The sequence below is a fragment of the Pezoporus wallicus genome, unplaced genomic scaffold (genome assembly GCF_028554395.1).
Source record: "Pezoporus wallicus isolate ANWC-B61680 ecotype Strahan unplaced genomic scaffold, APGP_CSIRO_Pwel_v1 contig_6382, whole genome shotgun sequence".
NCBI lineage: Eukaryota > Metazoa > Chordata > Aves > Psittaciformes > Psittacidae > Pezoporus > Pezoporus wallicus.
In genome coordinates, this window is record NW_026638015.1 from 1825177 (window position 1) to 1847428 (window position 22252).

At 45.2% G+C, this 22252-nt stretch overlaps 1 protein-coding gene across 2 annotated transcripts in view; it reads right to left on the reverse strand.

Annotated features, from left to right (window-relative positions):
- Nucleotides 1–4349: 4349 nt before the first annotated feature.
- Nucleotides 4350–22252, reverse strand: part of TSPAN18 (tetraspanin 18) — a 123182-nt gene continuing 105279 nt past the window's right edge. For both annotated transcript variants that reach the window (XM_057408734.1, XM_057408733.1), the window contains 7 exons: nt 20832–20923; nt 19431–19625; nt 14343–14417; nt 8810–8908; nt 7354–7533; nt 5672–5755; nt 4350–4761 (listed from right to left, as the gene is read on the reverse strand). In XM_057408734.1, coding sequence (XP_057264717.1) covers nt 4714–4761; nt 5672–5755; nt 7354–7533; nt 8810–8908; nt 14343–14417; nt 19431–19625; nt 20832–20894 — 744 coding nt within the window. In that variant the 5' untranslated portion in view covers nt 20895–20923 and the 3' untranslated portion in view covers nt 4350–4713. The remainder of the gene's footprint in view (nt 4762–5671; nt 5756–7353; nt 7534–8809; nt 8909–14342; nt 14418–19430; nt 19626–20831; nt 20924–22252) is intronic.

Here is a 22252-nt window from a genome sequence, read left to right on the forward strand (position 1 = left end):
TAGCAAAGGCTGTGGTCCCTGGCCTATTCCCATCTCATCAGCAAGGTGCAGCAGGAGAAACATGGCCAGGCCCACTTAAGGAGGTGAGTTTGTAGCAGATGAGGTCAAAGACAGAGTTTCTCAGGGTGGCTTGAGGATGGAGCCCAGGCAGAGCATCCACAGTGCTGCCAGAACCCAACTGAGCTGGTTGTCTTCACCCTGTTGTGAATGGGGGAAAAGGGAGGAGGATGCTGCAATGTTTGTATAGAACTGCATCCTTAAGGACAGAAGTGCAGGCATCGCAGCTGCAGGTGGCGGTTGAGCATATGATTTGGGATCCAAAGCTTGAGGCATCACTTCACGCTCTGCTACTGATCTGCTGAAGAAAAACAACTCCATCTCCACAGGCCTCAGTTTCCTTATGTTAAACTGTGAGAAAGGCCTTGGACTGAAACCCTCTCCCAGAGGAACCTGTGAGGAATTACCTGCATTTGTATAACATGCAGGGTTGGGAGTTGTGCTCCCCAGCGGGTACAAGCCAGCACCAAGGCTGACCCCTTTTCTCTGCCAGAGATGGACCCAAACCCTTGTGTTCATCGAGCCCTCACTGTTGAGGGTGAAGGAAGCTCATCGTTCACATCACTCCCTCCATCACCTTATTCACACCTACCTAAGAGCTGGCAAACTGGAGCTGGTGCCAAAGGAGAGGTTCTGTCTGTCCTAAGCTGGCCTCCTTTCTGGTCAAGGGGTTTTTACTTGGGGTGGGGAGGGGGGCATAGGAGGAGAATGGGACACTTCAGTTTATACCTCATTTTAGCTGCTGTACCTGAGTTCATTCTTTCTCCTCTGGTAAAGAAAGTGACTGTACTTACCACCGAGCAAATAGTGAAAATTAAAGCCGTTTCACTTCACTGTCACAATATCTTTCTTTTATTTTTTTTTTTTTTTACTTTTTTTTCTTAAGAAACGCACACAAAATCCGTGCAGAGAGTGCTTGAGGCTTGTGTTCTGCTTTATATTACCAAAACCAAATCCTTTCAATATAAAAAAGCATTACAGTAGGGAATACAGGATAAATTAGCTCCACTATCTAATAAAAAGAACATTTACAGGTGGTTTGCTTTTTTTTTTTTTTGTGTTTCTTTTTAAAATAGATTTCAAACATTATTCCACACACAGCCCTTTTCCCAGGCATTCGTGACAGTCATTTGAGCATTAAATAACAGGGGCACCAGGAGGGGCTATGGGTTTGCAGGCACAGGCTGCTCTCTACTACTTCCATCCAAGGTGCTTGGGCTGCAGGCACAGTGCTACAGCAAAGGAGGTGGCAGCACAGCAGCTCCTGGCCCCCAAATACTCACCAGAGCTGTTAAACATAACAATACAGTTGCTCCTCCTGCCTCCTGTTCACAAAACTACGGTACAACAGAGGGAGCAGACACATCAACAGGGGACGAAACCATCACATCCACATGCTTTTCCGTACAGCAGGAGTGTGCTTTCTGGGCTTGCTTGTTCATTAAGGTCTTCTAGGGGGGAAATTCCTTCTGCCTGTTACTGACTTCCATAGGCTTGCCTGTTATCTTCACAGCTATCTCCAGTTCTTGTTTAATATGTGCTGCCTGGCCTATGATGGGGTTCCGAGCTGTGTTCCCAATGGCACGCTACCAGCTCCAGGGAGGATTTAAGTCTTCACCCAGAAAAGAGCAATGGGAGGGGGATAAGGCAAGGTAAGGGAGGGGAAACAGCGGTGCCAAGGCCAGGATAACAGATGAATAATGATCTTTATGGTCCTTTCCGACCCAAACTGTTCTATGATTCTATGAATAACAGCCTTCTGAAGGTACAGAGGCTGCCATTAGGGAGAGAGGGAAAGCAAGGAGGCTAAAACCAGACAAAGCAATGAGTGCAGAATTTGGAAGGCCAAACTGAAACAAGCCAGCAGGGACAGTACCACAAGTGTGTGTATTTAGCACTTTTTGCTCTGGCTTTCCCCATCACTGACAGTTGTTTCTGCATCACTGACATGTTTTTTTCCCCACTCCACTGGTAGCAGAAAAAGGCTCTAAAAGACTTTTTTCTTCTTATTTTTTCCTTTTCCTTTTTCTTTTCCTTTTCCCCCTTCACTTCCCACCATGCACAAACGAGGGTATTTGCCTTCCAGGCTCTGCAATGAGACAAGCCAGGCCTTGGCATAATAAACTGAGGGGAAAGGGGGAGGAAAATACCCCTGAGACTGGGAGGAGAAAGTTCTGCTTCTCTCACTCACCTCCAGCCAAATCACCATCTCTGCTGATGCTTTTGTTCCTCCCCTGGGAATTGCTCTGCCAGAACAGTCCCTAACAACAGCTCCTGAGGCAGAAGCAGAACAGATAAGCTCGCCTTCTGCTCAGCCCATTCCCTGCAATACTAGTAGATGCAACAGATTTTCCTTATCTTAAGCACAGCACCTGCTGTCCGGCACAAATACTCCTGGGTTTTGGCTAGCAAAACTGTTTTCCTTCATTAAACAAGAGAATTTAATGCTAAAATGCCTCATTAAAAGAAGGCCCAGAGGGAAAGAGTGCGGAAATGCTTTCCATGAGGTTTAATGCAACATCTGAGGCTGCTCAGCAGCCCTGGAAACCTATTTCATTGCTCGAATGTGCTGACTGAAGCATGGGGGGAGGCTGCAGCTTTACCTGCCCCAGGCCTCTCCTTCTGATGAGCAAATTGTTCTCAAATGAAGTTTGGAAAAGCTCTAATAGCTCCTTCCTGTTCCTTAGCATCCCAGTTCCCCAAACTGGATATTTTATCCAGGATCACAGAATGGTTTGGGTTGGAAAGGACCTTAAAGCTCATCCAGTTCCATGGGCAGGGACATCTTCCACTAGACCTGTCCAACCTGGCCTTGAACACTGCCAGGGATGGGCACCCTCAGCTTCTCTATGTCTCACCACCATCACAGTAAAAAGCTTTTTCCTAATACATAATCTATTACAGAATCTTTGTCTACTATGGACCAGGCTTTCTGCTGCTTCCTTCCTTCCTTCCTTTCCTCCTGTGTAGCCTGTGCAGTGCCACTGGGAGAGCTCAAGGGACACAGCTCCAATAGTGTATGGGACCGGCCAGTGTACCTGCTGCTGCAAAGCCAGGGCATGAGGTTACTGCTCGTCTCCTTGCTGCTGCCTTCTGCCCCCTCTCCTTCCTTGCAAGTGGTTACAGCTTTCAGACGGGCTGGTTTAAGCCTCTATAAAAGGGCTGCATAATCTGAGCCTATAAAATGTGTAAAAACACCTAAGCTAAACAAGAAACCACAGCCCTTCTGTCTTCCCATGTGGAAAATGAGTTTTGGGTCAGGGAGAGACCAGATGAACAATTAAGGCAACAGGGGTTGATGCTTCCAGAGGAGAGAAACCAGTGACCTGATAACCATGACCACTGGAGCAGCAGCTGGAGCAGTTCAGCTGCATGCTGGGTGCTCTCAGAGCCTACCTGGATCCTCAGCGCTTCCATCGTCACCTCTGACCAAGGCGCAGTCGCAGGCATCCTCCCCAAGTTCACTTCCAAATGGTTAAGCAGATGACATGTTAGTTAAATGTCAAACTATCTCAAGGAGGAAACGCAACTAACAGGCAGACTAAACCAATTCTGACTTGATGTTTGCATTGTGAGCCCATGGGAGACTCCCAGGGGAAATGCTCTGAGCAGAAATGATGCACATAGCATGGGAATGGCTGGCAGACATCAGCCTCCCCCATCCAGCACCATGCCTGGCCCTCCCCATAGGGCTGGAGAGCATGTATGAACCACTGCAAATATTTATGCTGAGCACCACAAACTGTTTTTTGCGAGTATGAAGGGAAAGGCAAAGGCTGACAAGATTTAAACTCTATTTCCTCCCCTTCTCAGGAAGGCAGCAGTATCAATGATTCTTGACCAGAGCCAGTCTTTTTCCCAGGAGATGGGAACACAGCAGGGAAATGGTTGGTCTCTTTCTCTTTCACAACAAGGAGCTATAAATCTTAGCAAAACCAGAAAGGTAGGCACCAAACTCTTGACCATTGGCCTTCCTTAGTTGAGTCCCATCACCGAGACCACGCTGCCCCTGCTTGGGGCTCCAGAGAGAAGCCAACCTCCTTGTTGGCTTCTCCAACAAGTTTCAGAGGCAAAGCTTTCACTGAAGAACATGTGTTTTCTTTCTGTGGCTGGGAATTAAAGCCAGAACCACACCAACGATGACTACCTACTCCTTAATTGAGCCGCCACCGCTCGTCTCAAACCCACCTGGACAGTCACAAACTTTGGCCAACCCGCTGCCTTATCCAGCCCCTGTGTTCTTCAGTCCTTTGCTGTCTAAAGCATGATAAAGTCATGAATGTAGAGATTGCTGAGGGGATAAAGCAGCCGTTGTTTGTCCTCTTGCTCTTCCCCATCAGCTCCATCAGTCTCTAGTGCAATCGGTGGCTGTGCTGGGCTCCTGTGGGTGGCTCTGGGCAAGGGTCCGGTGTACAGTGTAGTGCACATCACCTCAAAGTTCCAGCCCCTGAAGTACAATCCTTTTGGTCATTCATATATTACAACCCTCTTTTTTCTTTTTTTTTTCTTCTTTTTGTGTTTTTTTTTTTCCCAACCCCATTTTGTTAAAAAAAATAAAGGTTTTTTTTTTTTTTGGGTGGTTTCAGGTTTTGTTTCTTCTCGTTTTCCTTCTTTCGTCTGAGCATGTGGGGAATGTGGCGGTCCATGGGCCACTTCTTACTGGATCCCTCGAAAGAGACACATAGCGAAGACCATGGCGAAGAGCTGGGAAAGGCGGGGAAAGAAAAACAGAGAATCAGCTACAGAGAGCTGTATCTTCCAGAAGATTGGAAACGTCCCCCATGGCCATGGGACCACTCCTGTCATTCCTTCCCATCCGTCAGTCAGTGCTGCAGCAAGAGGGACCCTTCTTACAACCCATGGAGGCTGTGGCAAAACGTTTTCTGTTTATATCTTAAAGGTGATCCCTCCCTTTATTCCCCTGCCCCAACTGTCTGTGGCGACAGCAGCAGCTTGGCTTCATTCCCAAACTGCCCTGGTGTCACAGGGAAGCAGGATCCTTTGTCCCTGCTCTGCACATCATTGCCACAGCCCAGAACAGGCAGAGCTCAGCTTTCTGGGGGCTGCTGGGGCTCTCTGCCCAAATCACTTTCCTTTACACAAGACACAGGACCAGGGAAAGCACCCAGCCTTGTCCCAGTGATGCTGCAGGGACATCATTTCTGTGATAATATCATGTCTGGTAGAAGCCTGCTCCTCAGAAACATCACCAAAGAGCAGGTATTAACTGAGGATAATGGAGATGCTCTGGAACCAATACAGTTTCAGGCCCTGAATGGAAGTTTTTAAAGCAAAGGCAGATTTTGAACACATTAACCAAGTGACAGAGCAGTCAGCTTGCTAGTTGCAATGACAGCAATGACTACAGGGGGCCATGGGGCTAGTGGTGCATCCCCATAGCCCCCATGGCCAGCATGGCAGGGTTGTGGCACTCATTATTTCCCACCCTTTCATGGCAAAGGAGCAAGCACCCAGCTCTTTCCAGGCAATTAAAACCCACAAGCTGACAACTTGCTCATGATTGGCATGGAGCAGCTTTCCCTGGCAATGGGGGAACCTCACTGCTGGACAGGAACCAGCACTGATTTTCTTCCAGTCGCACAAAGGTAAGTACCTCAATAGCCAACACTCCGATGGCAAGGGCTCCTGCGAGGTACACATAGGTCTCAAAGGAGTTCAGGATCACAGTGTAGCAGCCCTAAGAAGGACAAAACGTGGTGAGACACACCTGAGCAGTGCATCACCTTGTTCTCTCAGCACAGCCCTCATGGCAGGGGGTTTGCACTAGATGCCCTTTGAAGGTCCCTTCCAACCCAAATTGTTCTATGATTAGTACAGGAGGTGCTGTCAGATCCAGGCACTACAAGCATGGATCTCTCTCACCCCCTGACCCAGCACAGGAAGCAGAAACCCACGTACAGTGCCATGGAGGGGAAGGTTTTGTGCAGCGGGATGGGAATGGATCCATCCACACATAACCCCACACTGACCACAAGGAACTGTGACTTCTTGAGGGCAAAGAGGAGCAGCACAGGAGAGTCATTCCCTCTGCAAAGGGCAAAGACTAAGCACAGAGGAAAAGACCCTAAGGGCAGATGACAGGCAGATCAAGCTGGCTGGGGAAAAGGGCAACAGCTAAATCTGTTACCTGCTTTCACCCTCTTCCTCAAAATGCATTTCTCTCTCCCTGCTGTTTGTCATCTCCCTCCTCTCTCTTCCCATCTATTCACAGCAATGAGACCTGGCAGAAGCAGTACGGTGCCGTCTGCGATGATCTCTCACCCAGAGTGCCTTTGCCAGCCACTTCCAGCTGCCAGGCAAGGAGCAGCTCACACGCTGCTTCCAAACTCCCTTTACCCTCTTTCGCAATCTGCTGTCATGTGCTGGAAAGAGGACCACTGCTTCGTCTGGAGAGAGCAGGAGGCTTGTACACAGTTCTTAGTGCTGAGGTGAACGCAGTCAGGAACTTCATAGAATCATGGAATAGTTAGGGTTCGAAAGGACTTTAAGATCATCCAGTTCCAACCCCCTGCCATGGGCAGGGACACCTCACACTAAACCATGGCACCCAAGGCTCTGTCCAACCTGGCCTTGAACACTGCCAGGGATGGAGCATTCACAACTTCCTTGGGCAACCGATCCCAGTGCCTCACCACCCTAACAGTAAAGAACTTCTTCCTTATATCCAATCTAAACTTCCCCTGTTTAAGTTTTAACCCTTTACCCCTTGTCCTGTCACTACAGTCCCTAATGAAGAGTCCCTCCCCAGCATCCCTATAGGCCCTCTTCAGATACTGGAAGGCTGCTATGAGGTCTCCACGCAGCCTTCTCTTCTCCAGGCTGAACAGCCCCAACTTTCTCAGCCTGTCTCCATACAGGAGGTGCTCCAGTCCCTGATCATCCTTGTGGCCTCCTCTGGACTTGTTCCAAAGTTTCTTAAACTTCATGTCGTAGTGACATTGTAAGGAAACACGAGGACAATGAGGGGCTGGAGCACCTCCAATACAGAGAAAGTTGGGGCTGTTCAGGCTGGAGGAAAGAAGCTGTGTGGAGAACTCGGAGCAGCTTCCAGTGTCTGAGGGGGATACAAGGATGCTGGAGAGGGACTCTTCATCAGGGAGTGTAGTGGTAAGACAAGGGGTGATGGGTGCCCAGGGAAGCTGTGGCTGCCCCATCCCTGGCAGTGCTCAAGGCCGGGTTGGATGTGGCTTGGAGGTCCATGGGTATGATCACCATGACCACTGCAGCCATATCTCTTCCTGCAAACTCCTTTCCCTGGTGTTGGGCTTCCCTTACCTGTCGGTTCTGAAACCTCTCGATGCCTGTGAGGCAGGCTTCCTTGTTGACAAACATCCCTTCCCGGCTCTGGAGCTCTCGCTGGCAGCAAGCCTCCGGTGTCACACTTTCCAAAGGGGAGTATGGAAGAAGAGGGACAGCTTCGAAATCTTCTGGTCCATTCACTCCACAGCAGGCAAACTAGGGAGAGGCACAGGAGGAGAAAGGAAGGAGTTGACACTTTGCCCTGAAAGCAGATAGGAGAAATCTACCAAAGACCTATTCTTGTAGGGATCAAAGCTTTAGTCAAAGCAGAGACAAAACAACTATTGTTTCCAAAGAAGTGGGTTGTGCTTGGACCTCAGAGCTTCTGTTTCATCAAAGCCTGTATAGAAAGTCCCACTGTTCCCATGTCATACTATAGACTCTTAAGGTACCACTGGGAATATTGCCACGAGCTGCACAGGGCTTTGGAGCACATCCAGAATGACCTGCTTGAGATCACCCAGCAAGTCTGTAAGGGAGCCAGCAGTACAATGCAGGCTCCTCACCACCCCTTCTCCCCACAGCTAATGGTCAGGCATGTTGCTGCTAGATGATTCAAGTAAGGTACTTTTTTAGGATTCAAGTCAGGTCCTTTTTAAGGATTCAAGGCATACTCTGGCTCTGTCTCCTTTCAGTCAGCAAAAGGAAGTGTCTTTATTAAAGTCCTGAATCGGCGTGAAGGGCAGCACTCATCTTTTTCTTTTAAGATTAAAATTGACTTTTCATCTGCAGAGTCTGACGTCCTGCTCTTCACTCCTCAAGAGACGCACCGTGGGCTGTACTGAGCACTGAGTTCACATGTGTAAACACACAGAGACAGCTTCTCATAGTAGATAACAACAACTCTAATTCCAATGACAGTCAATCTGTAACCTGCTTGATTAGGATTGTAATAGCAAAGTCAATTTTGATGGCTAATATTTCTATACTGAAAACACACCATTACACACACTCCTGCCTGATCTGCCACCTACCAACTCATTACACAAGAGCTAACGAAAAACCCCATTAGCTAGCACCAGTTTTTGGCTGACGATACTTCTGAAATAGCCTGCAAGGTGAAAGCTCCAGGGTAAATGCAGCGATATTCAGTTGCAGAGCTCCATGGCTTTTTGTGCCCACTGTTGGGAAGCTGGGGGTACCCATTCAGGTCAAATGCCTCAGGCTTTGGCAAATCACAGAGGCTGACAAAGTCATTGGGAACATCTCCAACCCTAACTATTCTATGATTCTATCTCCCTCAGGACTGATGGATGGTCCCTTGTTTTGAGAAAGACTGGCTGCCAACCCAGCTTCCACTACTGCCCCAAACCCTGGTGCTATGCTTGGTGCAATAGGACTGTTGAAGCAAGACAAGCTGAGGGTGTGGGCTAAGCACTGTGTTGGTGGCCACTGGCCATGGGCAGCATTGGACTGGCATGGCCTGACTTACTGTGATCATAACAGAGTTCCAGGTGGAAGAGAAGACATCCGTGTCGTTGTTCCTCAGGTAATGCTTCTTCAGCTCCTTGGTGAAAAACTCTCTGGTCAGCTACAATGCACAGACAGGAGGAAATGTAAAGGTTTGATGGGGCTTGGAGCAATCTGATCTAGTGGAAGGTGTCCCTTCCCATGGCAGGGGGTTGGAATTGGATGAACCTTAAGGTCCCTTCCTACCTATACCATTCTATTGTTCTATGAACACATTTCTCAAGCACTTCCCAAAGTCTTCTTCAAAGTTTCTTTCCAAAGTTGTTTTAGTTTTGGTCTTCTTTTTTGCAAACCTCAGAGGAGAAACATGGGAAAAAACGCTGGCTGAATGATAACTATATCCAGAGTGAATAGTACCCGCTGAATAAAACTGCTCAACTGCTGCTCACTAGAAATCAGGTATTGAATTATAAGTATACCCATAAGATAATGTTTACACTTAAGGCTTGGTTGTTTCTTTGATTTTTCAGTGCTATTTGAAAGTGTTTCATAAGTTGAAACAGGACTAAAACAGACTCCAGAAAGGTCATCAAATCCAACCCCAAATAGTAGTTTAATGTACTCTGCTTCACGAGGTCTGCAATCAAAGCATGGTTTTCCCCTCATGTTTCATTTTAAATCAGTTAACTTCCCACTAACAACAGGGGAACTGCTCTGAATTTATGTCCCTGTGTGAGAGAGCAGAATGAAGCCTTAATATGGAACTTTCTGGGAATGAAAAGGAAGTAAAAAGCATAAAATGAATGGTCAGGTCAACTTACAAATCAGGGGGAAAAAAAGACCATTTCCCTGACAATGCTTTAGATTATCTAAACCAACCCACACACATGAAGCAAAAAAAAAATCCTCTTTATACTTCCAGTGTTTAGATAATTCAAGTGTTTTTTCCTAAGGTCAGCAATATAAATGAATGGAATTTCATTTACTCCTGTTTACTTTTACAGTAAAATAGGAAAACTGAACAAACACTTTGGCTCAGGGAAGTTAGACACCTTGAGATTACATTTACTTAGGGTCACTCTCTGGAGGACTAGTAAATATATGAACTTTGTTAAGCTGTACACCCTGATTCCATCTGGTTGCCTTTCCATCACTTCAGGAGGAAAATAGCAAGGAATCCCCTTTTCAGGTTCCCAGTAGGTCTTGACTTGTGTGGTCTCCTCTCCAAAATACCTTGTGATTTGTGATCCATAGAGGCAAAACCTCCCTACCACTGCAAAGGGGGTTGAATTCAGCTGGATACAGCATTGCTTTAGTGCTGCACATTTGCAGGGTCAGGAATTAAGCTGCCTGAAAAAGACCTTTTTTTACTCATTTTCCCATTGTTCATCCAGCACTGCAGATGCAGTGACACATACAGCTACAAGTTGGCTTCAGGTTCTTGATATGCAATGTGAAATATCGCACATACACATGCATATGTATGAGATGTATGGGTGGGCACAAAAGCACAAGCACAAAACTGTTTGTTTCCTTTGTATCACAGAATGTAAGGGGAAAAAATAAGGAGGCTGTGGTGACTTTAAGACTGCCAAATACCACTTCATATTGACTTCTCTTTTACAAATACAAACTAAGGCCAAATGTAAGGATTAAATCAATACTTTGTCACAAAGACGTGATGCAGGTAGCTCAATCTCACTACCTTTTAATTAGAAATGCTGCTAAATGCCCGAATCACGTTTACGGGACAAATATTAACTCTTGGGGTTTTTTTTTCTTTTCTACATTAAAATACCAGAAAACAGCATTTTCCTTTGGGAATTTGGCGCACTGAGAGAAATATGAAATGTGAGACTGAAATATGTCCTCAGTGTTCTCCTTTCCTTCCCTTTCTCGGCATACTTTTGCCACGCAGCACGCTTCCCTGCTGAGACAGCAGCACATTCTTCTGATGCTTGTCTGTTTCTGAAGCGTGGACTTTGAAACTGATATCATTGTTGGTAATAATCCCAGCTGACTGCCTTTGGCGGGGTCTAAAACAAAAGAGTCATTTCAATACAAAGTGAAACCTTTATTTTGACAGCAGCAACCCCTGAGGAAATTGCTCAGAGTTTGTGTGTGATTTCTTTACGACACTTGGCCTGAAGCAAAGCCTAGTGCTGAAAGGGTAAGTTTGCCAGGAAGATAACTGATTCCAGTTTGTTGCTTTTAAGTTGTTTGTCCTGAGCATCTGAAGCTCAGAAAAAATGTAAGAAAACCCATAATAAAAAAACCCTAATAATAAAAAATCAATGAGAAAAGCATCTTTCTTCTAAAAAATCACTGACAAGGGAAAATAAAAGTCGTAAGACTGACTTTTGCCCACAGCCCTCCTCTTGCTGAAGCTGGTGACAGCACTGATGAGGTCTCTGCACATTGGAGTCCTATGGCCAGAGCTATTTAGAAGGAAGGAAAGAACCTAATCATAAAACTAGATCTCCACATACATTTCTGACAACACAGATCTGCCACAGCCATTAACAGCAATGAGCTGTTCAGCTGTGATTTCTTCTAGCTGTTCAGAGAGGAACATCTCCAATACAGAGGAAGCACGTGCATGTGTACATTTATGTGCCAGTGAATGAAGTGTTTTGTCACACTGGTTCAAAAGATAGCTTGGCCGGGGTTACTGTAGCCAGATGAAGGGGATTTAGGGAAAAAGAGGGCATTTCTGCTGGTGCCTGCTTGGAAAACAGGACACACTCCTGTCCACCTGCACCTGCCTGGAGCATCCTCACGCTTCTGCACAGTACAGTGCTCCTACTGTAGGTACTGCCACCAGTGCTGCACTTCTCACTTCCACATTGCTTTCCATCCCAGAGACTTCCAGCTGCCCAGCTGAGGGATGGATGGTTCATGTTCTTTAGTTTTTGCTTTATGTCTGAGGAAACTGAGGTAGCAGGAACCAAAGTGACTTGTTTATTGTCAAACATCCTGACTCCATCCAGAGCCCTGCCACTGGACTCATCTGTTCCTACCATTCTGCTTGCTAGCTTGCTAAGACAATGCACTAAGAGTCAAATATTCCTCTAGGGTTTTTCCCACCCAAACCTCTGAAAGCATATAAAGAGCTGCTCCTGTACATAAGTCAAATTGCTCTTTCCTAGCATCTCTCTATTGTTCATGGAAGGCCTTACTTTAAGAGGGGTCTTTCTAGATGGAAAAGAGTTCTCCACCCTCCAAAACCTCCTTTACAAAGGAAAAGAAACTCTGGTATTCCCATAGCTGGTTAAAAACAACCTGTCTCTTCAGAGACTGCTTTTAAACAGTTCTTTAGGAGTGCAAATAGACTTGTAGATCACAGCAACTCACTATCACAAGCATCACTTTGGCTCACCCCACCACCACACTGTGCTTCAATGACTCTTCCTCTCATGTCAAATCTCAGCAGAAAACATCTCTTTTCTCCCTTATTTTTGCTTCTTAATTTCTTTCAGCTATTAATAATTTAACTCTGTTGAGTGTCTGGCAGCTGGTTCGGATGTAAAACCCTGTACAAGAGAAAGCTGCACCAAACGTCATCTGGAAAGTGAAGAGATAGAGCAAGTCTTCCCTTTTTTGCCTCATTTTATGCACGCAGTGAGGCCACAGCCATATGGACTCATGCAGTGACCATCACAGGAATCCACTTGCTAAGCTTCCAAGAAATTTACAGTTCCTAAGTATGTATTTACCACCACACACTTTGAAAGTAACATATTCCACAGGGAAAAGCACATCTGAACTTGACCTTAAATTGCTACTGTGAAGAATCCTTTCCGTCATGGGGTCACTGAAAGACCACCTCTATCCCCACGGACATTCTGTCCAGCCATTTAGCCTCACCCTAACCCAAAGATGACAGCAAAATTAGCCCCAAGTAATAACCAAGCCCAAAGAGCTACCACCAAAATACACAGGAAAAAGGGTCGGGCTTGTTTTACTTTTCAGAAGAAACCTGAGAAGAGAACAAGCCACAAGAATCTGCAGGCTGAGTGTAACTTCTGCACAGAGCCATCCCCAGCTATGTTGGGATTTGACGCTCTTCATTCCTTCCCTTTTAAGCCCTTCCTGTCAGTCATTCTGACAGAGTGGGAAGCTGGTGACACAAACAGGGAGTCGAGCTCAAGAAAGATAGGAGTTTGTTCTCCTTCAAGTTTTCTCTCACAAAACACTGCCAGCTGCCACAGAAGTCTAGAATAAGCACCATGACCTTATCGTGCAAGATAACATATCCTCACTTGTCCCACAGCTCCCATGGAAGGCGCTGATGCTTTGCCCAGAAGCAAGATGTGACTGAAGGAGGAGGACACAAGCAGCCCTGCAGCACCTTTCACACAGGCTCGCCTCCAGCTTGACCAGTTTCTTCTCCAGCTACCTTCCATGCTGTCTTGCTCTCAGCTTCCTGGGTCCTCAATTATTTGCCTATCAAATCTTCTCATAAAGTATATCCCAACTCAAGAAGGGCATCATTGTACATGGCCCTTCTATGCTCATGCCACATTTCTGTCCTCTTCAGTACAGGGAAAATGCTGTATGTTCTTTCACTACTGATAGAGGCCAAATAAACAAAATAAATACTAACAGTCAGTAGTGACCATCTCTACCTGTCACCGTTTTGCCATGGCCATCACTCAGTCATGTTGCAAAGATGGGTTGACCTGGGAAGCATGGATCTAGTTCAACCAGGCTCTTCTTTCACATGTGGGAACAGGAGAAAAATGCACAAACCTTTGCTGGTTAGAGAAACAAATGAGACTGTGCTTACTAGTAGTGTAGCAAAAGCTTACTACTAGCATTGGGAAGGGATAATGGTCATGTAATAATATGCATAGAAGCAGAATAGAGAAATCTGTGGAGAGAAGAACCAGAAACCTGTAAGCAGGGCAATATGCAGGGGATCCATTGATGGGGCTCAGAATGGGACGTGGGGAGACTTGCTCAGGGCAGGTCAGGAGGGATACCTTACTACCTCAAGCAGGGATATCAGAAGGGATATCTTATTATCTCAAGCAGTCTTGAGGGGAATCTGGTGAGCACCAGAACATGAAAGTTCAAGAAGGAATATGATTAGAAGATGAACAAGAGGAATTTCTTTTACACTGCAGAATGAGCATTGGCTCTGTTGGGAAAACAGCAGGTTTCACTATTAGTATTAATATTAAACACGTGCTATATTGAAAAAATGAAAGAGTTTGCTTTAACCTTAGTGTGACTTTATAATAAACTTCTCTCTGGTGGAATGTGCAGCTGTTTTGGCTGCAGAAGAAGCAGGAAGACTAAAATCTTCAGGATTTAAGTGGTCCCTCAATGTGTATCTCCCTTGTACATAAACCATCCACCCTGTGTACCTCAGGTTAGTTAGTATTCACTGGCTTGCTGGCAGTTCTGCACACTGAGGGTAGGAATGAAACAGGTTTGTTGGTATTTAAATCAAACAATAGCTCTACAAACAATCAGCCACCATCTAACAGCATCTCCAGCTGCGTACAACCCCACTGGGGTCCAGAGTTCACCCACCATTGGGTACTTACATTTTCTCTGAAGATAAAAGCCAGGATAGCAGCTGAAAGCTCCGCCAGGAAGATTAACAAAATAAACATGAAGAACTGGAAAAGAGAAGATGAAATACAAATCAACCAAACATATCATACTATTAGGTGCTCGCAATAGGTAGTAGGAACACAGGGGTTTGCTAGTCACCAAAGAGATGGAAGAAATAGAATGGTTAGGGTTGGAAGGAATCTTAAGATCATCTAGTTCCAACCCCAAATAACCAAGGAAACTTTTTTTCCCTGAGAGTTAAAAAACCCCTACGAGTAGGTAACCTGGAGCAGAAACAGCCCCTCTCTGCTGTCACAAGATGTGGGATTTGGGATGCTTTTGCCTGGCTCTAATGGATGAAAGGGAATAAGACTACAGGCCACATGGCATTTCCCAATAATAAATGTGTACCAGGTTAAAACAGTAAAGCCTACTGGGATGGAAAAAGTAATATGATTGTGTAGATGCTCATACAGTGTTAAATTGTGCTGACACAGATGTATGCATCACAAGCGTATACCTACATATGCACACACACCCATCACTACAACATAAACAATCTTACTGTAATACAATCATAGCTCATTGTGTATGGAAGGAGGTAGTGGAACATAATTATTTACATCTTTGACCAAAAATGGACTCTTTTCAGAGTATTCTACATTTCAGGACAAGATTACCCTTGATTAATATCCCTCTCCACACAATGGGGTTGCACTGAGTTAAGTATTAACCACACAGAACCTCTCCAAAAAGTTCATAACATACCGTCATAATTTTAATTCGATTATGCAAATATCATCCATGTCTTGTATAGCATCCATAGTGTGCATATTCATATCCTTACATTAAGCGCACTGTTGCATTGATGCCTTGTGCTAGTTTCATGCTTCTGCAGTCCATAAGAAACAGTACAAGGAATAGGCAGGGATGTGCCCTCTAAGACCTTAAAACAACTATGGGTGCTGAGGAGCACCTATGAGAACAGAGCAGAAAGTGGCTAGGCTCTATCCTATCCCACAATGGCATTCATTTCCGTTCTTGGAGACAAAGTAGTGGGCTTGAGGAACCATAAATCTGAACTAGATGGGCAGGCTTTTCTGTTCTTATAAAGGAGAAATCACCATCTGTGATTCTATATTCAAGGATCCCAAGAATTACCCACAGACTCGAAGATGATTTTACAAAGCTGAGTGAATGTTCAGAAATGAACTCAGGTTTTGGAACCATGTGAGGAAACCAGGAGTGAACAGAGAATAAAGACAACATCACATGGAGGGCAATATACGCACAGTATATGTTACCAGTGAAGGTGGCTGAAGCAACAAGTAGAAATGAACACAAGAGAAGCCTGGATGTTTTTTTTTTGTGTTCATGAGAAGGTTATTGAAGGTCTTTCTGAAACAGAAGGCAGGCAGATGGGGCCAGAAGTACTATTGTGATCCCCAAGCAATGATTTATAAACATTGTCTGAAATACTGTGCACTCTGCATTTTGGTAACGGAAAGAGAATTCAAAAGACCTGCTTGAAATGGGCAAAATGTTGTTTTGTTGTCAATTATCAGGACTGTAAGTGACTTTTCCACGCTGGAAAAGTGCACGCACCATCCTGTCCCATTTGTCTACCTGCTTCTGCAGGGAAAACAAAAGAAAAGGAGCCTGGACTCCGATGACAAAACAAGGAGAGTCAGATGAGCAGGGACTTGGGCTGCTAATAGGATGCTGTTGGCTTGATTTTGCTGAACTAGTTAACTCTCTAATTTATTCTTGCTGCCAGAGTTTTCTGTGTGGTTTCTTTTCTTCCTGCTCAGAGACTGTTTTAATTTCACCACAGGAGGGCAAAGAACAAGTGATGAGAATGAAGGATGCTTTGCAAATTCACATCATCATCCATCAAGGGATCTCAGCGTAGTCACAAAGAGGTCTAAGGTGGCCATGAAGTGATTAATCCCATCACCTTGCTAATTGCATTTCATTTACTGATTACTGGGAGACACATGTTCACCCAAGCTCCAGCTCAGGTCTGTGAAGAAGTGGAAGCAGTTACTCCCAGACTATCTCTGATAAGCTTCATTATCATTTCCAAACTGATTTACACTTATATTGTGCAGTCTGCACTACAGATTTATAACCGTTACTGTAGAAAAGACATGAGCAGCCATTAGGGCTGATGAGAAAAAGAAGATGGATCATCAGTGTCTCAGAACTTGCTCTTATTCTGCATTTTAATGAGAGTCAAAATCTGCTTATTTTGTTTTGCCTCCCAAAATTAAATTGATTACTGATGGATGAGAGCACTAAATAGCCAACTGGTTAATGTGTGGGACACAACAGCCTCACGTTCAAATTCATGCTGAATTCCCAACATTTGAACATGGGTAACCCCCACATGCAAGGTAAACTTCCTGAGGAGTGGGGTCTTGCATGTTGGTCAACACTCCTGCCTCAGCTCCTGGTGATGGTTGTAGGTTTATCAGATGTTCCCTGAAATCAGTGTTTCATGATTCTTTTTCACATCTCATCTACTGCTCCAGTTTCTCCAATGCTGTTCCACAAAAAGCAGCAACAGCCTTTAACCCAAAAGACCCACATTTTCATGCTGATAAAGTTTCAGGGGCTACTGCGTCCAGATTACAAGAGTGCGAATCAGGATACATGCAGTCAAAACTAAGACAAATGAAATTAATATGGATGGTTCTTGCTGCAAAGCTGAATCAGTCCTGTGATATAATGTTGTATGCTCAGCAGCATTTTAGTTTCTGATTTTCATGGTGTTCTTTTGCAGTCAGAAGGCCTTGAGGACAATCTAGAAGTTACTCAATGTCTGATTTGCAGGCCAACGTTTGCTGCTTTTCACGAGCCAAGTCCAAATGCTGGGAAATCTAGAAACTTCACAGCCTTGTGCTTAATGCAACATGTTAGGTTACACAGTGATGCTTCTGTACCAAGAGACAAGCAGCTTGATTTAAAATACAAGTTCTTGCAGGCACAGAAGCCAGAACCTAGAGAACACGCATTTGCGCATCTGTCGTGTCCCTTCTATCTCCTGTTTACATTTGGACTAAAAGCTTCAGACATGCATTATGCATCGCTGTGAAATCTCACTCAAGCAGCTCTCTGGCTCATCAATTCTTTAACAACTTTGTAAGTGGGCTTGATTTGATCTAGCAACTTTTCCCCCAAGTACCACCCCCCTGAAGCCGCACACTCTGCGCTTCACAGGGAGTTTCCATGCTCATGAATGGTTTGCCTTTTCAAACCCTACAACTTACTCGCATCAGACTTCTGGTTTCACAGGTCCTTTATGCATTTTAACATCAGCTGGTGTGGTCCCCCAAAAAGCAGGATATCTCTTTCACTTGGTATCAGCACAGATCCCTGACTGAGGGCATCACTGCTGTTGTTTAACAAGTTGACTTCGATACCATAGAATCATAGAATCATAGAAACGTTAGGGTTGGAAAGGACCTTAAGATCATCTAGTTCCAACCCCTCTGCCATGCCAGAAGCTCTGGAAGAACTGATCAAGGTGGAACACCAACTCCTCATCCAGTAACTACTTTCAGAGTTTCGCCTAGTCCACAGCATTGCTCTCAGCCCATGTATTTCTCCCAGTCCAAGTATAAAATAATAGCAAAAGTAAATAGATAAAGCAGCAGGGATAAGGACTATCTCTAACAATCAGAACCACAAAACTGAGTGCACTGGAGTATAACTAAAAGCACCAGAAGGACCATTCAAACCATGATGCAACTCTGTGATGTTAAATCAGGAGAGAACTTCCTCCAGCCAGTCTATATGCAGTGGACATGGTCCAAGCTGAAAATATTACACTCCCATCCGCTTTCAATCAATACTTGTCATCAAACATAACTTTTAGTTTCTCAATCTGACAGGGACAAGCTTTTGGAGTAACCTCTGGCTTATTGTGCCTGATCCTTTGCGTGTTACTAGGTTCCTCTGGGCAGATCTTCCTAACCTCACAGGCACATTTGGTTTGCTGATTTACTTGTGAGGTGAGGCACTAAATCAAGCCACAATGGCTTCCAGAACAGGGCTCTCATTTGCAGGTTATGAATTCAAGGTGTGGGTGAGCGAAAGGCCATAGAGAATTCCTTCAGTGCAGCCATGCTTATCTCTAGGAAAGAATGGGTTTGCATTCCGGAAAGAGAACTTTCCTCTTCTGTTTAGACACAAGTCTCTTCTGCACCATGAAGCTGTTATGCAAGATACAACCATAGCAAAACACCATAAGATGAAGATTTAAACAAAACAAAACCAACCCCCTCAAAACCCCTAACAAGGAAAAACCCAAAGCCCCAACACCCAACAGACCCAAATGGGGAAGCAGAAGGTCATGCAAAGTAAACCTGATGATTTTTGTCTTTCAACACGGAACTTGTAATGCCTTCCAGTAAGAGATAATGGCTGAAAACCCTGCAGTATCAGAACTTATGGTAGAGGTCAAAAGTGACTTATTTTAGAGGCTAATCTCTTTGGAAATATTATTTGATGACCACAAGGGATGGAATTTAACCCTATCAGTCAGGGGAAAATCTGCCTGAAGAGAACAAATCTGGTACGTTTTAGGAGCAGAATAGGCTGCATAAGGGAGCAACCAGTTATTGAGAGCTGCAGTGACAGACCACCATGTGGTTCTGAGCTGCTCATTTTGCTGACATGGGGGCTCTGTTACACAGATGCTCTACATGTTCTCTCTGCTTTGCTGTGAACCGCTGAGGAATGAATCCACAAGTGGAGCAGTGGGGTTTGGGTGGCCAAGAAAGGACCATTTTTGGTCACTTTATAAAAATAAAAGGACAATCCAAACAACCAAATGGGAACATTTTGAAACAAAGCTTAACAAGGTCAAATACACTCCCAGACTCCATAGCACTGGGCTCAAATCTGGTACAGGGAAAAAGAAAATTCCCTGTATTTCTAGCTGTGCAAAAGTACCCAAAGCCTATTTACTATCTAAGGAAATAACAGCTACAATAACAGACACCCATTTCATGCACTTATCACAGCATCATCTATTCAGTCACCCCCATTCCAAAAGGCCAACAGACACTTACAAATAGCAGGAGGCATTTGTTCTCACGGATGGCACCGCAGCAGCCGAGGAAACCCAGCAGGAAGAGCATGGCTCCCATAGCCAGCATGATGTAGGCTCCCGTGAAGAGCAGGGGGTTGGCAGCTACTATCTCTCGGAAGCCCGTGGGATCCACAATGACCCAGATCCCAAGGCCCAGCAGGCACGCTCCTCCCAGCTGTCATGGCACAAGGAGAGAGACATAGGTCAACGTAAAGCAACTGATGCAGGAAAATTGGGTTCATTGCTATGTTTTGATTAGAAGTGTTCACTTGGAGAGCTTCTGTTTCTCGGTGGCATATATTCTCCACTCAGAAGGTGACTGCTGATATGCTATCTCTTGCTCACTAAATGACCATTTGCAGCAAAAGCACCTTCCTTGACATGTCCCTACCAGCTGTTTACAACCTCCCTAATGTTGAAAGACTGAACCTTGCGCTGCTGCCCCATAGAATCATAGAATCAACCAGGTTGGAAAAGACATTTAAGACTTTCAAGTCCAATCTCAGCACTGCCAAGGCCACCACTACCCCATGTCACTGAGGACCTCGTGTATATACTTTGTGAACACTTGCAGGGACGGTGACTCCAGCACTGCCCTGGGCAGCCTGATCCAATGCCTGAGCACCCTTTGGGGAAGGAATCATTCCTCAGCTCCATCTAAACCTCCCCTGGTGCAGCTTGAGGCTGTTTCCTCTTGTCCCATCCCTTATTCCTTGGGAGAAGAGACCAACTCCAACCTCACTACAACCTCCTTTCAGGTGGTTGTAGAGAGCAACTATCTGTAAGCAGCAGCCCAGCGAAGGGGCACACATGAACCATTGCCACCACAGAAGCCAAGGTGGCTGGGTGCTCCCACCCTTCTTGTCACAGACTAGAGCAATAGGGTGACAGAGAATGACCCAATGCATGGTAGGAAAACAACTGTGTTTCCATGTGAAAACCAGGAAAACAACTGTGTTTCCATGTGAAAACCAGGAAAACAACTGTGTTTCCATGTGAAAACCAGGAAAACAACTGTGTTTCCATGTGAAAACCAGGAAAACAACTGTGCTTCCAATGTGAAAACCTCAGCAGGGTGTCCAGGACTAGAAAACAATTCTGCCATTCCAGGATAGATCCATGTACACCACCAGTTACAGCTTTCCCTCTGGTCTCCCTTGACAAGGACAGGAATAACTCAAACAACAGTGACCACAGCGCTGGCTTGCAGAATGTCTGAGCATCTTTGGATGCAGCAAAACCCTCCGTGATTGCTAGTGCAAAGCTGAGGGGACATTCTGTGCTGTGATGATGTGACCAAATTACAGCCTGTCCTGCTGGGGAGCAGCAGGCTGCTCAAAACAGGAGGATTCAGGAGAGAAAGTGGGTTCTAAATACTTACAAATATGAAGAAATTGAAAAGAAACATCAGGTACTTCATGCAGCTCAGGCAGTCTCCCTCCATGGTCTTCAGGCTCCTTGACCCAATTCTTCCTGCAAAACATCAACACTCCCTTAGCACACTCATTTACTATTAGAGTGATAAAATCCTGTCTCCACTCATACTTCCTCCAAGGTCCTGTGGAGTTCATTACACAGAAAAGCTCATTTCTTACCTGAACAAGGCAATATAGCACAGGCTAGCATGAGATAATGATCACCACTAAGTCCCTTTGCATTCTTCCAGGTCTAAAGGTGAACACAGGTATGAAGAGGAGGGTTGCAGGAGAGGAAAGGTCTAGCTTTGCTTGCAGAGGAAGATGCTGAGGGAAAAAATACCCCTCTGCACATAAGATATTATTTTTCCCAGTCCCTAGAGCCTGTCAAGTCTAAGAAGCATTGAATGAACCTGCCCACATCACAACAAAACAGGTCATATTGACACAGAAGCCAGAATAAGCTATATCCATTTAAAAGACTCACAAGCATCTGGGATAGTTAGCTCCATACAAGCTTCCTCCGCAGAATGAATGCCACTCAAACATGAAACTTGACATCTGGAGATGCTGGGCTGGGATAACTGCACTGTGTGGATGTGGGAGGGCCTGAGGATGCTGTCCTCACACAGTTACTCAGCTTGGGGCACACCATACATTGTGACTGTGCAGTAAAATTATGATGCTTTACACCCCACCCCGCACAGGTCTTTTGCAGGCAGAGCCCATGGGTTGACATTGGCAAGCTTTTAAGACCAGGAAAAATGCTAAGGAATCTTAACCAGTTTGAAACCCCACGTCTGAATTAGACAACAAACTGCTTAGGACAGTACTCCTATTGGAAGAGCAGCTATAAATCCTGACCAGGTGGGGCTACATATGAAGAAAGTGCTGCTTCCTGTTTGATGAAGTCTCCCTATATCCAATTAAGTCATCAACTACCCTAAAGGGACAGACAAATAAATACGTGAAACAGTAAAACTTTGACTGAAACAGAAGATAATGCAGTCATGGCACCATGCACAGATGGATGCATACATTCGCAAACACAGAAGCACAAGTCTGCTTAGCTCCCTAGAGAAGCCTTCCCAAAGCCCACATGCTTCCGAACCCATCTCTTTCCCTTTCTCCACTGCAAATGCCATTCCCTAAATAGATCCGCATCCAGTGATATGCTATGTTAGTAAAGTACATTCGATTCACTGAAAGAAAAACAGAAACTACGCAAGGTTTTCACCAGGTCAGAAATGAAACTCCTCTTTTCACTCCTTCATTGTTTTGTTAATCCACAGACCTTGTGAATGCTGTCGAGCCTCGTGGGGTGCTTCCCACTGTGATGGGAACTGCTCTGCTTTAGCCTAAAAGCTAAGAAAACCAATGGCAGGCA